This window comes from Python bivittatus, unplaced genomic scaffold, assembly GCF_059951505.1.
Source record: "Python bivittatus isolate LINGU-HERP-01145 unplaced genomic scaffold, Pbiv_v1 ctg000440_np1212, whole genome shotgun sequence".
NCBI lineage: Eukaryota > Metazoa > Chordata > Lepidosauria > Squamata > Pythonidae > Python > Python bivittatus.
In genome coordinates, this window is record NW_028277063.1 from 2,455,433 (window position 1) to 2,477,312 (window position 21,880).

General features: G+C 42.8%; 1 protein-coding gene across 1 annotated transcript; it reads left to right on the forward strand.

Annotated features, from left to right (window-relative positions):
• The first annotated feature begins 513 nt into the window (after positions 1 to 513).
• On the forward strand, positions 514 to 20,517 carry MVP (major vault protein). Its single transcript, XM_007424327.4, has 17 exons — positions 514 to 617; positions 1,277 to 1,403; positions 2,503 to 2,698; positions 3,209 to 3,332; positions 4,076 to 4,207; positions 4,357 to 4,451; positions 5,969 to 6,208; positions 8,173 to 8,298; positions 8,398 to 8,556; positions 10,587 to 10,825; positions 11,982 to 12,179; positions 14,473 to 14,608; positions 15,280 to 15,491; positions 17,448 to 17,564; positions 17,815 to 17,941; positions 19,569 to 19,757; positions 20,213 to 20,517. The coding sequence occupies exons 2-17, from the start codon at positions 1,282 to 1,284 to the stop codon at positions 20,333 to 20,335; spliced, it is 2,535 nt and encodes an 844-aa protein (XP_007424389.1). The 5' UTR covers positions 514 to 617; positions 1,277 to 1,281; the 3' UTR covers positions 20,336 to 20,517.
• Positions 20,518 to 21,880: the final 1,363 nt, after the last annotated feature.

The window sequence follows — 21,880 nt, forward strand, 5'->3', positions numbered from 1 at the left end:
AAAAGCTTATACTTTGCTAGTTGGAAAGGGCGCTACCAGACTTATTATCCCAATTTTTAGCTTGGCTGTAGACAGTCTGTCAATTATTCTGAATAATCCCATAAATAATTTCCTTCCTCCTGCTCAGGAAAGGTCCCCAGAGCAATGCTCTCCTTTGCTTTCTCCATCATACATTACTGTAAAGGATCTTCCCAATCCCCATTCTTTATGATCGATTTTCCTGGTTCAGCCTGCTATGCGTAACTCAGCAGAGTCATGAGTTAGATGGCCATGTTATTTTCACTCCATTCTATCTGATACTTGTGAAATCTCCCAAAAAGTGTAGGGGGGAAAGCATCTTATTGCCCCTCACCAAGCTTGTGGAGAAGTCTCTTGTGTTCTCAAGCATTCTCCCGATCCTATGAGAACCCTCCTTGAACCTATATAGCCTACAGTACTTTGGCAGGGCTATTATATTTGGCTGCAAAACTCTGAATGACTACTACATCTGAAATCTGCTTCTCCTTTAACATTTTTCTGACCCGCTTCAGTTTGCTCCTCCTCTAAACCAGGAAATAAATGTATTAGAGAAAGTCCCAGTCTACTGTCACCGAAGCTCCAGAAAGCAACTCCGCCTGGTAAGTTTAGCTCATCGGCTTTACCCTTGTCTCCCCAGTATGCACTGTTCCACGTCGGCGTGGGCCATGCATTTGATAGCCCCCCTTCCCTCTGTCACTATAAAAACTTTCCTTTGCAATACTTTTTTTTTTAACCGATCCATCTTTGAGCTAAGAAGTTTCCCAAAGTGCAGCATTATGCGCTGACACGTACAATCGTTAATTCTAAATGAGTGAGTGAAATCGACTTTCCCACCAAGGCTCAGCCTTTGAGGAACGAGGGTGTTAGTGTGGATCTCTCTCGGCCAGCACGTGCAAAACCTCGAATGTTTGTGTGGGTTTCTCTTTCACCCAGCAAAGCAAATCTTGACAGCCAGATTCGGCGACGGTCGTTGCACGCCGAGCTAGGCTTCTCCGCAATTGCCAGGGGAACATGATTTTACGGAGCGGGTGTGTCGCTTCACCGTAAGGGTGTGGGTTGCTGAGTTAAAAGCCAAGCTGCGTTCTTGAAGGATTAAGCGCCCTGACGGGCTGGCGGATGTGAGAGAGATTGCAGGCTTCTCTAAAGGCCTCCCTGGGTAAAGCAAAGAGGGGGATGACTCAGCGGGCAGCCCTGCCGTGATATTTTCTGGCATTTTTCTAAAATACGATTGCTCTTCCTTTGCACCGCTGCTTGGCAGACAACATGGCGAATGAGTCAATTATCCGGATCCCTCCCTACCACTACATCCATGTCTTGGATCAGAACTCCAACGTCACCCGCGTGGAAACGGGGCCCAAGACCTACATCCGCCAGGATAATGAGAGGTGAGTCACGTCAGAAAGAGGACCGTAACCAGGAAAACACGGTAACCGCCGGGCGAAGTTTCGCGTCTCTCGCTTCCCTGGCGGAATGGTCGCCTGGCTGGGGCCTGGAAGACCGCTCCGATTGGCCCAGAGTTTTGCAACAAAATAGAAAGACATTTTCTGTTTGCATAAGGAGAACCAGCTCCTTTTGCTTTTCTCCCAAGCTTCCCCCACGGGAGCGGCCGCTCAGTCTTCCTGCTGAGCCCAGGCGTTAACCTGCAGGAGGAGGAAGCAGGGGCCCACGTCTTCCCTGCTTTCTTCAGGGCTGGGGTGAAGAAACTCTGCTCTTTGCATACTCTGAGTACAGTATTTGTTACGAGGCCTTTGAACCAGTAACAGGAGGTGCTTCCTTGGGTGAGCCCCAAGCTAAGTTTTGGATGGGGATCGCTTGCGTGGCTGCTTTGAGGGAGTGTTTCTTTACCTTTCTCTTTTCTCCTCCCTCAAATGCTCACCTTTGTGCTTTGATTGGATCCCTTGACTTTCTTCTGGTTTTCTGCCACCCTTGTGGCACTTTCTGTACAGTCACATTGGCGGTTTGAATAACACCTGTAACCTTTGCCCAGGATGAGCAAAGAGCAGCTTCAGGACTTTCTGAACCTTTGAAAGCTATTTTTGCAAGTTCTGAAGTCTCCTCTAATGACAGAGTTGAATTTTGGTTTCCCACTGTTTTGAGATGAGAAACAGACAAATAGTGAAGTATAAATCTAAAGCAGGCTTCAAGTAGATAAAGGAATTAAGAAGAATCACCATGTCTTCCCAGAAAATTGGAATAGATCCTTCTCTGCCTCATGCACATTGCATGGCTGCATCCACCATGCCCCTCCAAAAGCATTAACTGCCCCCCAAAAGTAGCCCACTCCAAGTCCTAGCCTGAACTTAGCAAACATCTCTCAAGAGTGTCACTCTGCAATGTTTTGCAAAACTTAGGTCAAATAAGAAGCATGCCTGAACTTGAGGAAGTCACGCTGAAGGTCATCTCTAACCAGGAGCCTAGAAGCCCAAGATCTTATTTCTCCTTTTGCATTTCCACCACCATCACCACACTTCTTTCCTACTTCAGGATCATATTAGCCCCAAAGAAGATGGTGATGGTTTCGCCACGACATTACTGTATCATCCTCAATCCAGTGGTTCATGGAACAGATGGGGCAGTCCAACTTGATGCTTTGGGGCAGGTCCGGCTTGCACATGCTGACTTGGAGATCAGAATGGCTCAGGACCCTTTCCCTTTATATCCAGGAGAGGAACTAAAACAGGTAGGAGGTGTATTAATTTCTCCTCTCCTCAAATGGCCCACAATGAGTAATCAGTTGGAGACCTCTTGTAGCAAGGGTGGGAGAATGTATGAATCCCATGCTGTAATTTTCTACATGTGATGGAATGCCTAAGGGAACGTGAGAACACAGAGGAGGTAAAATGACAGGTAAGGGAGGAGACAGAGACATTTCAGAAGTGATTCTTGAGTTCAGGGGAGGAGGGAAGTATGAGAAAGAGACTCAGGGTAATCTCACCTTAATTATACTAGGTATAAGTTGTGCTGGAGAATTACTTTGGTAAGTTTTCAAGATTCTATATTTGTTTATTCAATTCAATTTTATTCAATTTTTTGGATGTATTCAATTTACTTTACTACTAATAAAGATCTTTCCAGAAATCCAAATGGTTCCTGTTTCCTGAGTTTGCCAGCCTCGCAAGACTTGACACTACAGAATAGTCCCTGGCATTGCTTTTGTTACCATAGCCCCTTTGTTCATCTGTTTCTCTAGGATGTTACACCTTTACAAATTGTCTTGGCTAACACCGCCCTCCATCTGAAAGCCCTGTTGGACTTTGAGGATGACCAGGGGGGCAAATATGTTGCTGGAGATGAATGGTTGTTTGAAGGACCTGGTAAGTGACAATTGTCAAGGAAGGAAACTTTGCTTTCAGCAGAGAGGGGAGATGTGTGGTCCTCCAGATGTGGCTGAAGTACAGTTCCCAATGGCCCCAACCAGCAGACCCAATGGTGAGAAAGCCTGAGTGCACTACTTCAGCCAAATGTGGAGGGCCATAGGTTCCACATTCCTGGAGGGCACATGCAGATCTATGTAGAAGATTATGGCTTCGCTCCTGATATCCTCAGTTGAAACAAACAGATATTAGGAAATGTGAGGAATCCTGAGATTCCACTAATCTGTTGCCAGTCAAGTAGGCAAAAATGAGTCAGACCCAATTGTTTTTCAGGACTCCTAGGGCCAAAATATTCCTTTAAACTCTCCCCTTTTTTCTCATGGCATCCCATATGAATGTAATTTTTTTCTCTATTTTTTATCTCCATTGAAATTATTGGCTCAGGAAATGCTAATGGTAAAAATTAAAACATTGATAAAGCTCTTAGGAATATGTTTTAAGTAAATAATTGTACTGGTTAAAATGAAAATAGGATCCATTTGATTTTTTCCCCTAAATACCTTACCATATTTTACAAGGACCTCCCTTCTATGCATGGAACCAGGAACAATAGCTTCCATCTCCTTTCTTCCTAGGCATTGTCTTGACTTGGCCAAGTCAGAAGCAGACCACTCTTTCCCCGCCCCTATCATATATGGGTTGGGGCCTAGCTAGCTCGTGTAATAAACCATTGTCCTTTCCAGGCACCTACATCCCACAAAAAGAGGTTGAAGTTGTGGAGACTATCCTGGCCACCACCATTCGTCCCAACCAAGCCATAAGACTTCAGGCACGGAAGGAATGCAGGGACAGAGAAGGAAACAAACGTGTGACAGGTATCTTTTTGGGTTCCTGCCCATGATCCTATGAGAGGGCAGCTTTCCTACAAACACACCCCCCCACACCCCCCCACACACACACACGGTATGTACATATCTATGTATGTATTTATGTATATCTTGAGTTTCCCATTTTTTCCCCACAGGTGAAGAATGGCTGGTGAAGAAGGTTGGGGCTTACTTGCCGGGTGTATTTGAGGAAGTCATTGACATTGTTGATGCTATCATTCTGACTGAGAAAGTAAGTGACAGGTTTGCAACTTCTAGCAGTAGGTGATGGTTATGGGAAAGAGAGGCTATTGATGTCACTTGCCATTGCTTTGGTGCTTGAAGTCTTTGCTGCAAAGCACAGGGCAAACTCTCCTTTGATTCTGAAGCTCCTCCACCTATGGTAGGATGTCCAATGTATAGGCATCTTATGAATGTTCCTTGGCTAACAAATACAAAAAAAAGCTCCTTTTTATAGCTAATTGGATTGAATAGATATATGGAAGCATTTTTACTGGCCCAACCTTATAGCTTGTGTGAGCTGCTATAAAAGATAGTAACCTAGAGTGGTTAGACAAGGAAAAGAAGCCCCAGGTTCTAATACCTGCTGAGTAACAACATTCTCTCAGTGACTTCGGGGGCCTTATGTTGTAGGAGAAATTCCCTAGGAGTTTGTTTGAACCGGAGACCAGGACACATTGCATTGAACCACAAGTAGATTTATTGATGGTGCTGGAGGCAAAGACAGGCCTAAAGAGGGGTGGGGGTTTCGTCCCATTTTATAGGCTTAGAAAATATGTATGATTGGATACAGCATCAGGGTATTTGGTTGAGTATAGACAACAGCAAGTATTTGATCAGATAAAACACATTATGTGTTTAGGGAAAGCAATGAGGCAGTTGGCGGAACTATGGGGCAATGGTGCAGGACTACAAACACAATGGGGTTTTGAAAGAACAAAGAGGCGGTATTTCATGAACACAATTTCTTCCTAAGGAGTTATTTTCTTTTGCTTTCCCAGAGCTGTGCTGGCCTTCCAGTAATCCTTTTCTAAATTACCAGCATTCCTTGGCCTTCTGAATGTTTTAGGGCTGAGCTGACAGTTTTAGTTTCCCTGGGAAAGTGTGTTTGGGTTAGGGGCTTTTAGCTTAACCCCCCAATTTTCCTTCAATATCTTAATAAAAATTTAAAAGCCATTAACCTCTGGTTACATGGAGATAACATCCTCCCAAGACCTTGTATTATTATTATTATTAGATTTTTATCCTACCTTTATATACACATGGTGGCTGGGGAATTCTGGGAGTTGAAGTCCACACATCTTAAAGTTGCCAAGGTTGAAAAGCACTGTACTACACCAAATTGGCTCTCTTTTATGGATGCCCATGGCCTCTCCCTGCTTTGGTAGATCTCTTTTCCTTGAGCGAGCAAGCAGAAGAGGGCTGTATTAAAAACCAGTGCTTGTTGCCAGATGCTGATAGATTTAAATTTCTGTTAGTCCCATACCACCAGTGATCAGGGATGAGAATTTGTAGACCAATATCTTATGAAGGGCTGCATGTTAACCATCTCTGCCTAAAATTTGCTACTGCCACGCATTCTAGTCTGCTTCGAAGTGTAAGGGGATATAATCAGAATGAACATTTTGGGGTGTGGCTTGAACCCTATACATGTCACTTGTATGAATAGTCAGTTCAGTAACAAAAACTGTTAAATCATAAAAAGGGTCCTTTGCACTAATATATTTCTGCCTCTTTTGTTCTTTGAAGAAAGCCCTGCATCTCCGGGCCACTAAAACATTTCAGGACTTTCAAAGTATCCTGAGGAAAACTGGAGAAGAATGGTTGGTCACCATGGCAGACACTGAAGCCCACATCCCTGATGTTTACGAGGAAGTCCTGGGCATTATCAACATCACCACTTTGAATAGTTGTCAGTACTGTGTGATTTGTGACCCAGTAGGTTTAATAGATGGTAAACCTCAACTTGGGCAGAAGAAGGTCATGAAGGTATGTATCTTTATCTCAGTAGTGTGAAGGACTCCATTGATATACTGTTACTGTTCAGTGTGTCAACCCTAGTGATTACAACAGAACTCCTTAAAGCAGCCTGTCCTTGAAGAGCAGCTTGACTGTGTCTCCAATTGGGGGGCAGATTAGAAAGGTAGCCTTGTAGAATAATTTTTTTAGATCCTATATAGCATGGCTGGCTGAGGAATTCTGGGAGTTGAAGTCCACATAGCTTAAAGTTGCTAAGGTTGAGAAACACTGCTCTAAACAGCAGGAAAGAGATCGCAGAGAAGCAGATTTGGGCTAAACATTAAGATTAACTTGCCAGGAGTCACAGTTCTGACAGCGTGCAGCAAATGCCTTGAGAGGTGGATTGATGGTCCTTCTTGGCCAAAAGCATCAAACTGTGTGTTTCTGTATTTTTTGTTAGGGATGCTTTAAATTGGCTGGCAACTTTTGGCCCACATGCAGCCCTGAAATTCAGCCATGTTGCAGTAAAATTTCAGTAATGGGATTTTGGCTTGGCGTGGGTTGATGTGGCATGGCGTGGCGAATTTGAAGGATGGGAGAGTAGTGATTTGCCTCCTGTTCCTTTTCTCTCTTTTAAACTGTCTCCAAGGTGTTAAACATGGGCTGAAAAGAAATGACTACACTTTTTCTGATTAGGTCACCATGTCACTGGTCAGTGTTCTGCAGCCTTCCAGAAGAACAGGCATCTGAGTTATTCTTCCCCAACTTTTCAAATCTGCCCATCTGTGTTCTAGCACATAAATTGTAATTATCACTTAGTATAACTGATACGAAATATAGGCTTGTATTCTTTATATAATAGCTTTACCTATATGCATTCTTACATCTTTTTATTCTGTGCTTTCTGCGTGCATCCCTCTGTTCAGTCTACCCAAAGTAGCCTAGAGGGGGAGATGACAGGAGTTGAGAATAGACAATGGAGACATAGTTTTTAAATGCTAAGATTTCCCCATGAAGCACTCCCAACTCCCTTACATCTCTATCTCTTTCTCTCTACTTCTTTTTGAGTAGATATAGTATGTGCATGTGAATGAGTCTGTATTTTGAATACGCTCTAACGAAGTAGTTAAAAATGATCAGTTGTGTTCCTGATTTGTTTGGTGGGACTTTAAGATCCTATATATAAGATCCTATATATTTTATAACACTGGTCCCATTTTTGCATCCAGTAGTGCTCCCCCTAGCCATTTGCACAGGCAAGCTTCAGTTTAGAAAAATAATACACTGCTGCCCTTAGACAATATCAGTTGTTCACCTATGTCCTGATTAATGAGTGTATTATACTAGGTGGCAACATCTGCCCAACCTTGCCTGTGCTCAGAAGCTAAACAGGGTTGAATTATAATTCTGGGAGTCCTACTAGGGAATCTCAGAGTTGTATGCTAGACTTGGATATCAAAACAATTTCCCAGAAAAAGGCAGTGACAAACTAGTTGTGTATTGCTGCCAAGAAAGCTACAGGGACAGTCACTAAAAGTCAGACTAGTGAAGGAGATGTTATACTTCACCTTTTCTAGACTGTAGGATCTAGGCTAGGGCAGATCTTAACTTTCCCATTAGTATGTGTCTACATGCGTTTACCCTACAGCAGTGTTTCTCAACCTCAGCAACTTGAAGATGCGTGGACTTCATCTCCCAGAATTCCCCTCCCACTGGGAGTTGAAGTCCACACCTCTTCAAGTTGCTGAGGTTGAGAAACACTGCACTACAGTTTCTGTTTCCAGGCTCATAACGGCAGGCAACTTACCAATGATTTTTGGTGATAGTGATTAGAATAGCTTGGAACCAGAGGATACCACTCCTGTAGTAAGCCAAAATCAAACTGACCACATTACAGTACAGTTTAATAAGTAAAGTTAAGCTCCCCCTTTTTTTAAGCCAATGGCTAAAGATCATTCTTGAGTTTTCCCCAACTCTTGTTCCTCCTTCTGCAGGGCGAGATATCATTCTTCCTACAGCCTGGAGAATGGTTGGAAGATGGGATCCAGGACATTTATGTCTTGTCTGAAGAAGATGGTCTCTTATTACGTGCACTTCGTCCCTTGGAAGACAAAAGTGAGGTAGGAGATCCAGAGTCTCTGTTGGCCAGGGTGGATGGGTGGATCGATGTAGCTGGATACGCCACTTCGTCTCTTCTCCTTACTTTGCCTCATACCTAGGACAACAAGGACATTCTGCGCAAGCCAGGTGACCGCTGGCTGATTCGAGGCCCTCTGGAGTACGTACCACCTGCGGAGGTAGAAGTGATGGAGCAACGGCATGCTATTCCTCTGGCTGAAAATGAAGGCATTTATGTCCGGGATATTAAGACGGGAAAGGTGAGTGAAATAGATACAGCAGTGGTTACTGGAGAAGCTTCTACGATGTGGCCTAAAACACGTCAGTCCTTGGGGATGCAGACTTTTAGAGGTCAATGTTAGCAAAAGGACTGCAGTTCTCTAATGTGGCTCATTATTTATTAACTGCTCTTCAGACAAAGCTCTTAAAGTGGGCTTGCAAAAGGAAATCACAGTGGTGGTGAAAAGGATATCTTTCTACTTCAACTTTGGTTATTTTTTTCAGTCCTTTTCCAAAATAAACCAATTTGCAAGGATTTGGTCCCGTCCCCCAGCATCGTCTTCCTCTGGGCATTGGCCAGTATCGCAAGGACGGAGATGGGTATAGGATAGTATAAATACGAAGTCAGTAGGAGAACTTCAGTGACCTTAGCTTGTCATGTAAGATCTAGTAGACTTCTACGTTTTAAAGGGCAGGCTAGCTACCAAATTTGTAAAATAAAGAATAATGGAAAGGAGGGAGATTGCTTTTGTGGTTCTCACTTTTGGTAGCAGTAACCCATTGGCTGCTGTTAGCAACTTAGAATACTAGCTTAGATAGATGACATTAAAATTATCAAGGTAGTTCTTGGCATATGACTTCTCTTTGAGTTCCTTGGGGATGTTGCTCTGTACTCCATAATCTTCATTTCCTTCTCCACCATCTGGCATTTGTGGCATATTGTAGACAGGGTAGGGTCCTAAGAGTTCTGTAGCTTAGATGAATATGAGTTACTTCTACTCATTAGTTCTTTCATACATTCACTTTTTATTCTGTTTATGGCAGTGGTCCTCAACCTCAGCAGCTTTAAGATGTATGGACTTCAACTCCCAGAATTCTCCAGCCAGCATAGTTGAGAAACACTGGTTATAGAGGAGGAGGAATTGGAGTTCACAAATTTGGTCAGTTTGTGAGTAGCACCAGAGTCTGCGCAGCATGTTCATTCTCCCCCCAGAGGTGCGGCAGGCCCCTGTCCTACTGGCCTTCCAATAAAAATGGAAGACCTGGCTCTGCCAGCTTGCGTGGGGGTATAACAACTCTACCCACTCCTGGGGGTGGTTAGCGCCTCGATGATGCTCCCTGAGCGATTGCCAATTATTTTGGATCTTTTTATTTTTTATTTATTATTGTAATTTTGTAATTTTAATTGATTTTAATTGTTTTGTAAACCTCCCAGAGTCATTTAGCGAGATGGGTGGTGACAAATTCGATAAATAAAAATTTTAAAAAAAGGTTGGGGCCTACATGGGGCCAGGACCCATTTTAGGGATAGGATTGAGGTATAAAGAGTAGTGTTGTGCCCCTTATCCCCCCAAAACTCCCAAAAATGCACACACAAAAGCCTGAAAAATGTATGAGCTATTGAGGTGTTAAAAGGCTGATGTGTCATTAATAAATGCCATCATGGTTTCTATTTCAGCACATTTGAAAGATTGTAAATTTGTTTCTGCGTATCCCTATACGGGCAAAGGATGGGTGGGCTCTAGTTACTTTTTCAAAATAATGTAATAGCACTTATCTTCTCCTTCTCCTCCTTAAAAAAAAAAAAAAAAAGCCAGAAAGCAAATAATGCCTCTGCCTACTTCTGATTTGCAGAAAAAATAATTCAGCATTAATCTCCATTAGGCTTGAAATGCAAGTAATAAGGGTCCAGCGCCTGCAAAGAGGAATCTTCCACATAAGATTAGAAACGAATCTTCCGCATAATTACTTGAAAATAAGCATTGTAAAAGAGTCTTGACAATGGGGAAAGGCAGTGCTGGGTAGCATTATCTTAAGCGCTATGCAAAATCTCATTTGTAATCTCACTTGTTAATTGAAGAAAAGCTACTGCTTTATGGTTTCTATATCACCTTGATAGAGTCAGTGCTAACAGAGACAATCTTATTCTTTCAGAACTATAAAGAGACTTCCTTTTTGTAATGTTTTTTGCAATGCTCCTGAAATAAAGAAGATTGCCCAGGAAATTCTACTAAATTTGGGGTGATGCTACATATTCATATATTTGCAACCATTTCTCATTCTCTTCCAGATTAGAGCTGTCATTGGCCATTCTTACATGCTGTCTCAGGATGAGGAACTGTGGGAGAAACACCTGCCTCCCCACGTGGAGGATTTGTTGACCACAGACAGGGATCCTCTTCTTGATCGTTCCAAAGATAGCTCTGAAAAGGGTATTGGGTTGCCCCGTGATAAGACACGCGCTGTGTCTTATCGTGTCCCCCACAATGCAGCTGTACAAGTTTACGACTACAAGGAGCGTAAATCCAGGTGAGAAAATTGGTCTACTCCCTTCTGTGCCAGACTCTTGAGGATGGCACATTCTTCAGGATCAGCTTTCTTGGTCCCTTCTTGATGACTCTACTCTGCTGCCCAAACTTGTTGGAAGACTGCTGACACTCACAGTTGGCTCAGGAAATGGTCTTTGCACGTTTCAAAGCCTCATGACAAATAGGTTTGATTGCTGTTGAGAAGCTGATCCAGTTTCTTGCCTGCAATTTTGCAGCCCCAGATTTGGTAATCTGGTCATTCTTTGTCTTTGAAGTGGAGTCCAGGGAGGGGACTTTGAATTCCCTCTGGAATAAGCAATATGCATGCCCGTTCCAGAAATGAGACTTCAGGGAAAGTAGGTTGTTTGGTTGACTTTTAGAATTGCTGCTCTCTCATTTGCTGATACTGTATTTTTCATTTATTTTCCATCTTTTGTCCCCTCTGGCCTGCTTACACACACACACACACACACACACACACACACACATTTTTATTTTGTGATGGACTAGCCTAGATCACCCAGTTAATTTCACTCAGTATTAATAGCCGCATTACTACATTTCACTGCAAGTCCTTTGGGGGCGGGGGTTTCCCTCAGACTTGATTATTGGCAGTATTTTTCAATAAGATACCATTTGTCCCACCAGCTTTGTAACTTTAATAGGCAAAATTAAAGGAATGGCAGTCCTTTGAAAAGGCTTAATAAAGGACTGCCATATCTTTAATGAAATATTTTCTCTTCACAAGTCCACCCTTTTGTGTTTCTTCCTGTTCAGTGTGGCTGAGAAGTGGATATGTTTTAATTAGTAGGCCTCTGATCTCTCCCTTTTCCCCCTACATTATACTAAATTAGCACTATCCTTCTCTAAAAGAATTAATGCTGCTATGAAGTTAATATAAATATTAACTAAAATGAGAACGGATTCCTGAGAATAGTCCCCATGAATCAGAAACAATCCAATTTAATCTACTGGTGAGAAGGAAACTTGATATTCACAGAGAATGAGTCCTTTAATAAATGAGACATAAAACATGAAAATAAGCATTGCAAAAGAATCTCGGCCTTCAAGAAGGGTGCCACTGGTTCATGCCACGTTATATCCAGTGCTCTTTGGAACCTCCATGATTTAATTTGATCTTCTTCTCCTTCCCCCAGGGTGGTTTTTGGACCAGAACTTGTGCTTCTGGGTCCAGATGAGCAATTCACGGTCCTGAGTCTCTCAGGGGGCCGACCCAAGCGCCCCCACATGCGTCGTTCTCTGTGCCTCCTCCTGGGGCCAGACTTCTGCACTGACATCATCACTATTGAAACAGCTGATCATGCTCGTCTGCAGCTCCAACTGGCCTATAACTGGTGAGTGAAGGAAAACTGATGGGTTGAAAGCCAAGAGATTCATCATTGGGATGGGAAAAAGCTGGGGATCCAAATCGTATTTGAAAGGCTGGGAGCTGGAGCCACCGTCTTCAGGGCCATCCAGATGCACTGGATGCACAGCCAGATGTATAGCACAGCAAATTTTGAGGAGTTCTAGATTGGGAGAAATCTTGTCATATTCACAAATGGATTAAAATATACCTTAAAAAAAGGCCCTTTTTAAAAATTCCAATCCCAACTGTCTTTGCCTTTGATTGAGAGAAACTGCAATAAAAGGTTATCTTTCATTTCACCTTCCGTTTTGCTCTGAACTCTTAACTCCAGCTGCCTTCTGTGAAGGCAAGTTGGCTTTACAGCGCTTTACTTTCAAACAGCGTATTTCTTTTCTTTTTCCCTTGTTTAGCAATATTGCCTAATCTATAAGTAGGTTTGTCTTGGTTCTCTTGACTGCTTCTTTGAAAGAGGACCTGGTTGTCTGAGAACTGCTTGTTCCCTGTAGGTTCTTCCTGTCCCACACAGTCTGACTGAGTTGGTGTGCTCTGGGTTCCATCAATTTAAACCAGTGTTTTTCAAACTTGGCAACTTTAAGATGTGTGGACTTCACCTCCCAGGATTCCTCAGCCAGCATGCTGGCTGGGGAATTCTGGGAGTTGAAGTCCATACATCTTAAAATTGCCAAGTTTGAAAAATACTGATTTGAACAATGTCACTTGATGGGACTCGGGAAGTGGTCCTTCTCTGACATGGCACCTCCCCTCTGGAGCACCATCCTCCCAAAATTTGCATGGCCCCACCCTGGTCCTATTTAAACAAATCCTTAAGACCTGGCTCTGGGCCCAGGCCTTGGTTAAAATGAAGGGATGGACCCTTTGTATGGTGTTATGGTCTTTTAATAATTATTGGGTTTTTTCCAGATTTTTTGATGGTTTTGTGTGTTTCTGTAGTATTTTTATCATTGTATTTTGTAAGTTGCCCAGAGTCATAACAGATTGGGGCAGCTAATACATTCCATAAATAAATTTTTTTTTTTTTTTTTTGTCTGCGCTCAGTCATTGCTGACCCTGCAGTGACTGCTTGGACGAGTCCTTGCAGTTTTCAAGGCAATTGTTTTTCGGAAGTGGTTTGCCAGAGCCTCCTTCCTAGAGCAGAGCTCAGCTGGCGAGCACAGGAGGCGGGGTTTCCGTTGCTTCGCGCCCTTTTCGGGCGCGCATGGTTTTTCGCGCTTACCGGCAACTGCTCCCAACTCCTTTTTGCAAGGCGCCGCCAGCGTTTTTCCTCCCACCAGAGTGAGAGTACCCATTTATCTACTCACGTGAGTTTTCGACCTGTTGGGTTGACAGGAACTGGGGAGGAAACAGGAGCTCACCCTGTTTAATGCGAAGGCTGGACTCGAACCGCTGAAGCGTCGACCATTTCTGGCCGGCAACTTTCAGCGTCATTAAGCCGCTGTGCCACCGCGTCCCCCATAAATAAATATATAAGTCAGCAAACTAATAGTCAACAAACAGTAACAACAGTACTAATTTTATTTAGGTTTCCTTCTATCTGTGTTGTGCTCACTATTCGTTGCACTATTTTTGCACTTTGCATAATATTCCTTACCTTGAAACAGAAGAAAATGCTAAGTATGTATATTAAAAGAAAAAAAAACTTGTAACGTGACTTAGTCTTCAAACAGTTCTACCAAGGGATATAAAATCTGTTGTTCCCACCTAGCAATATCTGTACAATAGTTACAAACCTTCGGTGACTTTAAAAATACACACTTGAGTCAGAAGCTTAATTTTCAACTGAAAGTCATAAGAGGCCATCTAGCTATTTTAATTATCCCTAATATATTTCAACTAGATCTTAAAGTTCCTTTCATTATTAAACATGATCTAATCCTCAGTATGCCATATGATATGGCTGCTTTATCAAATATATTTAATTGCCTTAATTCTCCATTCTGATTTTCTTAATCAGCTATTTAAACCTCTACTTTGAGAATATTTAAATATCGTCTGGACGGATACATCACACTAAGTTATGTTTGATTTTAATTGTGGTTTGTAAAGTCATAATGGTCTGGTTCATGTCATGCTAACTGTTAAGCAAAGTATGGTTTCCTTAATCCAAGTTTAAGAGGCTGCAAGATGTTTGTGACCCACTACACTTGGAAGATAATGCTTCCAAGATACGAGGTAGGCAGAGCTCTGAAGGTTTGACTTAAAATCACTGTCATGTTTTCAGGTTTTCTTGGCAACTGTGTATGGATCTGTTTTCCCATCAGGCACTTTGAGATTCCTTCAGTGGCTGAAGCAACCCGCCTATTCTGTGTCCCAGATTTTATAGGTGATGCCTGTAAGACATTGGCCTCACGCATTCGGGGAGCTGTGGCTGCTGTCACCTTTGATGATTTCCATAAGGTGAGCTTAACTTTACCTTCCCCTCCATGACTATTCTCCCACCAGCTCTTCTGCCATTTACTCCTCAACCTCCTGTGATTTGGTGACTCCCCTTATGTGTAGACCTCGATTTAATTTTAAACTCTGTTATACTGCCCTTCAAAACCAAGTGTTAAAAATACTGTTTCCCTTCCTTGATATTTATCCATGACCGCAGATTGGGATATGTGAGAGCTGTGACCAGCGAGATGCTCCACATTTTCAGTGTTAAGTAAACTTTTCTTGAGACATTGTAGTGAAGTCCAATTTCTACGCAAAAATCCATGCAACTACAGAAAAGTCAGTCTAACTTGGCTGGAGTTTTGCAGCCCAGATATGGTAATCCCAACAGAGAAAGACTCCCAGGTGGGAATGTGGTGAGAGCGTTGGAGGAGAAAGAGTACTTTAGGTTAGTGTTTCTCAATCTCAGCAACTTTAAGATGTGTGGACTTCAACTCCCAGAATTCCCCAGCCAGCATGGCTGGCTGGGGAATTCTGGGAGTTGAAGTCCACACATCTTAAAGTTGGCAAGGTTGAGAAACACTGCTTTAGATGACTGTGAGGGAAGTCACTGTGAGGTGAAATGAGGGAAGACCTTTGGGGGTTTCCATATTTCTCTTCTTGAATTTTCCTATTTAAATTGGTGTTCCAAGAACTCGAATCGTCTGATCTGTGCTGCTGTCTTTGGGTTCGATGGAGAAGGGGCCCTGCGCAACCTCTTGCGCTTTGCCCCAAACGGCCTTGTCATCAGCAGCGTTGACATCCAGAGCGTGGAGCCAGTGGACCAACGGACACGAGACGCCCTCCAGCGCAGCGTCCAGCTCGCCATCGAGATCACCACCAACTCTCAGGAAGCTGCTGCTCGGTACGGAGCAACTGTGGTGGGAAGCAGCCGGGTCCCCCCTCTTCGTTTTATATAATTATCAGTACCTGTAACTTGACCCAGAATCTCTGAACAATAATGGAATAATAACTAATAATAAACATATAAATAAAATAATAAATAATAACTGAAGAATGAAAGCAGGTCTAGTCAAGACATTGGCTGTGGTGAACCTGATTCCTGAAACAAAATGTTTTCTAGATCTGCACAGTACTTTGAACCCTAAACCAAGAGATAGGCAGTGTTTGGATAACACATTAAGCTACTGAGAGGTTATGGTGGCGTGGTTGAGGGGATGGATTGGCAACAGGGAGTTCCAGGTTCAGTTCTCAGCGATGGAAACTCCCTGGTTGACTTTGGCCTAATCACGCTCTGAGCTCAATCTGGAGTTTTGGGGGAGGAAGAAACACAATATATGCTGCCTTGAGCTTCTGAACGAAAGGTGGGATATAAATCTAACAAATAAGTAACAAATCATGGTTAATACTAACCAAGCTTAGCATGCTATGCCAATGCAGCTGCTCAATCTTTATCTGATCTGATCTGATTCAGCGTGTTTTGTGAAGTCAGTCGCTGAGAAGCCCAGGGGGCAGAATGTTCATTTGAATCTGAGCCACCATACATTTTTCTGATTCCATCCTATCCTATGTAATATTTTTTCTTTTTTAATCTCCACTGAAATCAATAGCCTTGCAAATAGGAATGGGTTGGGAAATCTAAAATACTGAAACAACTCTTGGGATTATTTTAATGGATTCAGTTTACTGTTTTAAATTAAAAGTATTGATCCAAGTCATCATTTCCGATATTTGAACCATTCTTTGGCTGAGGCCTCTTTACCTGAGGCCCCCCCTCCCCAAAGATTTTGCATAAAGCTCATAAAAAGAAGTCAGTAGGTTCAGATTGGTCACTGCCCTCTGTAAACTTCCTTGGAACAGCAGTCTTTCTGGAACTCCTGACTCAGAATATTGTAAAGAGTCCAAAAGTGTTTGAGATGTCCTTGAAATCTTTGTGCTGTGATGTTTGTTTGACTATCAAAATATTAATGGCAAGAAGCAGCTAGGTTTAATAGCCTTTAGAAATGATGCAGTATACTAAGACTGAAATCTCATTTTGCAGTCAAGATTGGCCCAAGAAAACAACAATTAAAGTTCACTCAGAGGTATATTAAAATTAAGGATGTTTTTTCCAAGGAGGGGCTAACAAGAGTGGGTGATCTCTTCAGATTGCAGCAGAAGGTGTCAGAAGAACCTGCAGATGAATGGGCCAATTTTAAAATATGCTATCACCACATTCATTTATTTTTTTGTTTTTGTGTTTACAGGCTCTTAGCAGTTAGTGAGCACAGACTAGATTTCTACCTCTAGGCAGAGAAATGAAAGGGATCAGAGAGAGTTTTAGGAGCTGCCAGATAGAAAGGTATCATGATAACAGATGGCACCCGCTCCTTTTGAATAAACAAAGCAACACTACGGCAAAGTTCTTAGTTTTGTCATTGCTCTACTTCTCTTGGCTTGAGAAAGGGCCAGATACGAACATGTGGAACACCCTGACTGTGGCTTCTGAAATGTCTGATGTTGCTGATCTACTTCAGCTATAGCTCTGCCCTCATAAGGACTGTTTGAGACTTCTGAGCTCTTTTTCTGTGGCCATTCATATTTCCAAGTCTGTTGCTTTCAAAACATCAAGCAACCTATGAAGTTCTCATTGTTCACTTATTCTTCTCCAGCTTCTTTTTTTCTCCAAAGATAGACAGACAGACAGACAGACAGACAGAGAGAAGCCCTCCCTCCCTGCCAAACTCTCTTCTAATTAACACCTGGGGAATCCCATTGAACTTTTCCTGAAATAAAGAGATGGCTCTTATGTAAGTTTATGCCTCTTTTTGGCGTTCCTTTCCCTCCTTCCCTGATTCACCTGCATCATCTCCATTGCCAGACATGAGGCAGAGAGGCTGGAGCAAGAGGCACGAGGTCGTCTTGAACGGCAGAAAATCCTGGATCAGGCTGAGGCAGAACGGGCCCGGAAGGAGCTGCTGGAGCTGGAAGCACTGAGGTGAGCATATGGGATCAAGGGCTTAAGGAAGAACCATGGACGTTTCTTCCTCACTTAGTGTTCTCCAGGAACCTTGGCATCCCAGCTCTCTGAGGTCCCAGGCAGTGTTAGCTAACAATCGTGAGAGTTGGAGTCGTCTACAAATCTGGAGGCTGCAAGTTTGGGAAGGCTTGCAGAGTCTTCAAGCCTTGGATTGCATAGTTAGATGCAGTTCCTAAAGGGCTCTCCTTCCGTTTTCCTATTTTTCCAGCACCGCGGTTGAGAGCACAGGGGCGGCCAAGGCAGAGGCTCAGTCTCGGGCAGAGGCGGCCCGAATTGAAGGAGAAGGAGCTGTTCTTCAGGCCAAGCTGAAGGGTCAAGCTACCGCCATAGAGACTGTGAGTCCTGCTGGCCCTCCGAGAACCCTTTGCTAGGCTAACTACCTTCTTGATGGTGGCTGCTAGGACTACTCTTTCCTCTTATGCTGAACATTATGGGGTAGAACAAAATATTGTATCTAAACAGTGTTTCTCAACCATAGCAACTTTAAGTGGAGTGGACTTCAGCTCCCAGAATTCCCCAGTCAATTAAATGGAGCAATCCATGGACAGAGTGGAGTCCCAGTAGCAAGACTGCGCTGTTGAAATTCAGTGGGTTGGGGTTCAGGTTAGCCAGGTGGCACTTTTCTGTTGTTTTGTTTTTTCTTCAAAATTAAGGAGGAGAATGGGAGCAGGAGGCCTCTTGTAACCAATTCTCATCCTTACATGGCTTGAAAGTTCCCTTTTTCAGGCCAGTTTGTGCCTTTCCAAAACGGGGGGGGGGGGGGGGGCTTTTTTGTCAGACCACTCCTGTCCTCCTTAACATGCTGAAAACTACCTAAAATTGGCCTAGAAAAAATACGGCAATTTCAGGCCAGTTTTGGGTGGGAATGGGACTGATTTGGCGCCCGGAATCCTCCCGCTCATCAAATATCAAAAAAGTGCTGAGAAACACTGGCCCTGCCCCTTAAAGAAAATTAGGAGGCCATGTTGTAGCCCCTGGGTTGTCTGATCTCACCTGTTCTAGCTTGATAGGAAGAGGTCTTACAGTCCGTCCTTCCTTGGTTTTTAGCCACAGAATTTTAAGCTTTAATGTAGCTTTAATCCAGTTGAAGCAGGATTTAATGTTTTTAATTTTCAGAACAAAGCATGTGTTGGATATTGCTTTTCTCTCTCAGAATACTAGGCATAATATATCTGAAATATGTGACGCATCTTCTGGTGACTGATGCTCTCACTCTCCAGCTTTATCCAGCCTCCAGTTTGTTGCCAGCTTTAAACTACAGCCATAGGCTACAATTTCTGGTCTTGTTCTTTCAACATTTCTGCTCTTTTCCATCCCTGCTCTTTGTACCCCCATGCTTGATGAAGAGTTCTGGAGAAATCAGAAGTTTGCATTTTGGTGGGTGGCATTTGGTTGGTCCTAGCAAAAGCATTGCATAAATATGGATTATGTGTTTGATTTTTCTCATGGACCAACCAGGCTATCTCTGATCATATACATAATGAAGAAGAGAGTGAGGTGTAAGGGTCAGTTTCAGTCTGTGATGTTGTGCAATCCTGGCACAACAGCTTCTTCAATGAGCCATTGATCCCAGCAGATGCCTGCACTTTCTTGTGATAGATGCTTGTCAGGCTAAGAAGCACATGTTGAATTTTAAAGTCTTTAGACTACATCCATTGTTCTATATGCAGATATCTTCTGCTCATAGAATGGGTATCTTAGTATACTTTGTGTTAGGACTTTAGGTGGGAAAAGTGAAGGCAAACTAGAGAATACCCATCAACTTGTATAGCTTCTCTAGTGGGAAGTAAGAGAAAAAATTGGAATGCAATAGTGTTGAATGAATTGTTGCCAAAGTATTTAAGAAACCACACTGGTAGCTACTTTTCGTTCACTCTGATGTTTGGATCCAGCCTATGTTCAGGATACAGCCTGCCCACCTCCCTTTCTCCCTTCCTTATTCTCTTCTCTAAACTTTTCCAGGAATCAGAACTGCAGCGTCTTAAACAAGCCCGGGAACAAGAGCTTCATTTCTCCAAAGAACAAGCCGACTTGGATGTGGCTCGAGCAGAAGCTCTTGCTGCTGTTGAAGTCAAGAAATTTGAAGCTGTGATCAAGGCCCTCGGGGCCAACACTATCCGAGACATTGCGGTGGCTGGGCCAGAGATGCAGGTGAGAACCAGAGAAAAGAAGAGAGAGGAGGAAAGCATTATCCTTCCAAATAATGTGTGCTTAAATTCAAAGTTTACTCATTTTGAGTTAGAATGCAACAGGTACGAAGTGATGAGGACTGTGGCTTCTAGTCTAAAGAACCACTGGCAATAAGAATAGATCAGCCTTCCCCAATGTGGCTTCCTCCAGTTCTGGTTGGGGAATTCTGGAAGTGTCAGTCCTACCATATCTGGAGGACACCAGGCTGGACCAAATGGCATGAGGACACAACTGAAGGCACGAGTCAACATTCTTATAGATCTAAGAAAAGTGTGGGGCACAGTAGACCACAAGAGCAGGAGCAGCCACACATTTCAGATGCCACAACTTGATAGCAAATCAGATTGTTTGATAGAAATGTTCATCAGAGATTTTGAAACCTTGATGAATGGCTTCTCGCATTCTATTCCTTGCAGGTGAAACTGCTCCAGGGTCTGGGAATCCAGTCCACCCTTATTACAGATGGTTCTTCTCCTATTAACCTCTTCACAGCTGCTGGAGGACTGCTGGGAATTCTGCCCAAGCCTTCTGAGACATGAAATAGGGGAAAAACACACACCACCACAAATATACCAAATTAATACTCTCTATCAAGTTTTTAATGAGTGCCTTACGAGAACATGGCAGGGGACCATGTTGCTGTAATACTGTGCTTCCCCAGAATTTGTGAGCTTTTTGGTGGGGGCATAGCATAAAATAAAAGTTATTCTGTTCCGTACCATCTTCTGCTTTGCTAGTAATATTTTTGGAATGATTGTTCCCAGGAGCAATGATAGAACCTGGAGGGGTGGGGAATGTATCTTGGCTGTTGTGGAGGAGAAGGCGTCTGGAATGTAGGGAGAGAAGCATGCATTGTGAGGTCATAAAGTGTGTGTGTTTGGATGTGAAAGAGACTGAGCAATTATGCTGAGCCAAGGGCAATATTTGTTTCTCTACATCTTATGCAATTTTGCAAATCTCTCCAAGGAAAAATGGATTGACCAACTAATGAAAGGTGAGCCCAGGCCTTCCTGCCCAACTTTCTCCACTCATTTAAAATACTTCCATCTTAATTCTACAGTTACACGTACTGTAGCAAAAGTAACTCTAGCTTGGTGTACTTGACTCAAGTGCAACAGATTGCAGGTTAAATTCCTGCATCTCCTGTTAAAACAGAGCTGCCATATGTGGGCAGATCTGCTACCATCTAGTGGTCATCCATATTTTTGCAGCCAAGCTATGGTAACTCTAATTAAAAGGAAACCTCAACCTTAGCTTGGGATTACATGGAACACTAAGCCATGGTTTGTTCAACTATGGTCTGGAAAAATAACACAATCTCATCCAACACATCAAACTAGAACCAAATAATCCATATTACATCTTAGTACTGTATAAGGAGTGAATCCAGGCTCTGAAAAGCTGAAGTCGATATACTCGCTGAGTTTTTATTTTATTTTTAATGAATCCACTAATTAAGTTCTCTGGGTAGATTTCAGACAGATTCTTAGAACTTGTTTTGTGTGCATCTGAAAAAATCTGCTTACAATATAATCCCATAATTCTCTTCATGGATATGACTTTTATCTCAGAATTGTGTTTAGGTAGAGTCTCCAGCATAGAAATGTATAAAGACTAGCATCAGCGCAAGGCTGAAGTTGATCCAAGCTCTGAACTAAATTAACCCTATTTAAAAGTGATTTATGCCTTCTTTTTTAAAACTACAAGAGATGTTGTTGAAATGACATAGATACTTATAGAACTGCTTACTACCGTGGTGGCATCCATATACAGTCATACTGGAAATATTTTGATTAAATCCAGCATATTTTTCATTTGTTCCTGGGCTTATGCATTGCAGTCAAAAAGTTTGTTCCTTTTTATTTTCTCATCTAAACAAAGGCCTGGGAGACAGTTGAGTGACAGCACAACTGATGGGGATTGAATGCTTAGAAGAGGCCTTCCGTAAAATGTTAAAGGGGGGGTGGATAGAAAAATTATGACAATGTAATCTAAGGGTGGCTACTGCTGTTGGAAAAATGAAGTGACTGGCCCACCGTCTCTGAAAACAGAAATAAAAGGTGGGGAAGATACATGATCAATAA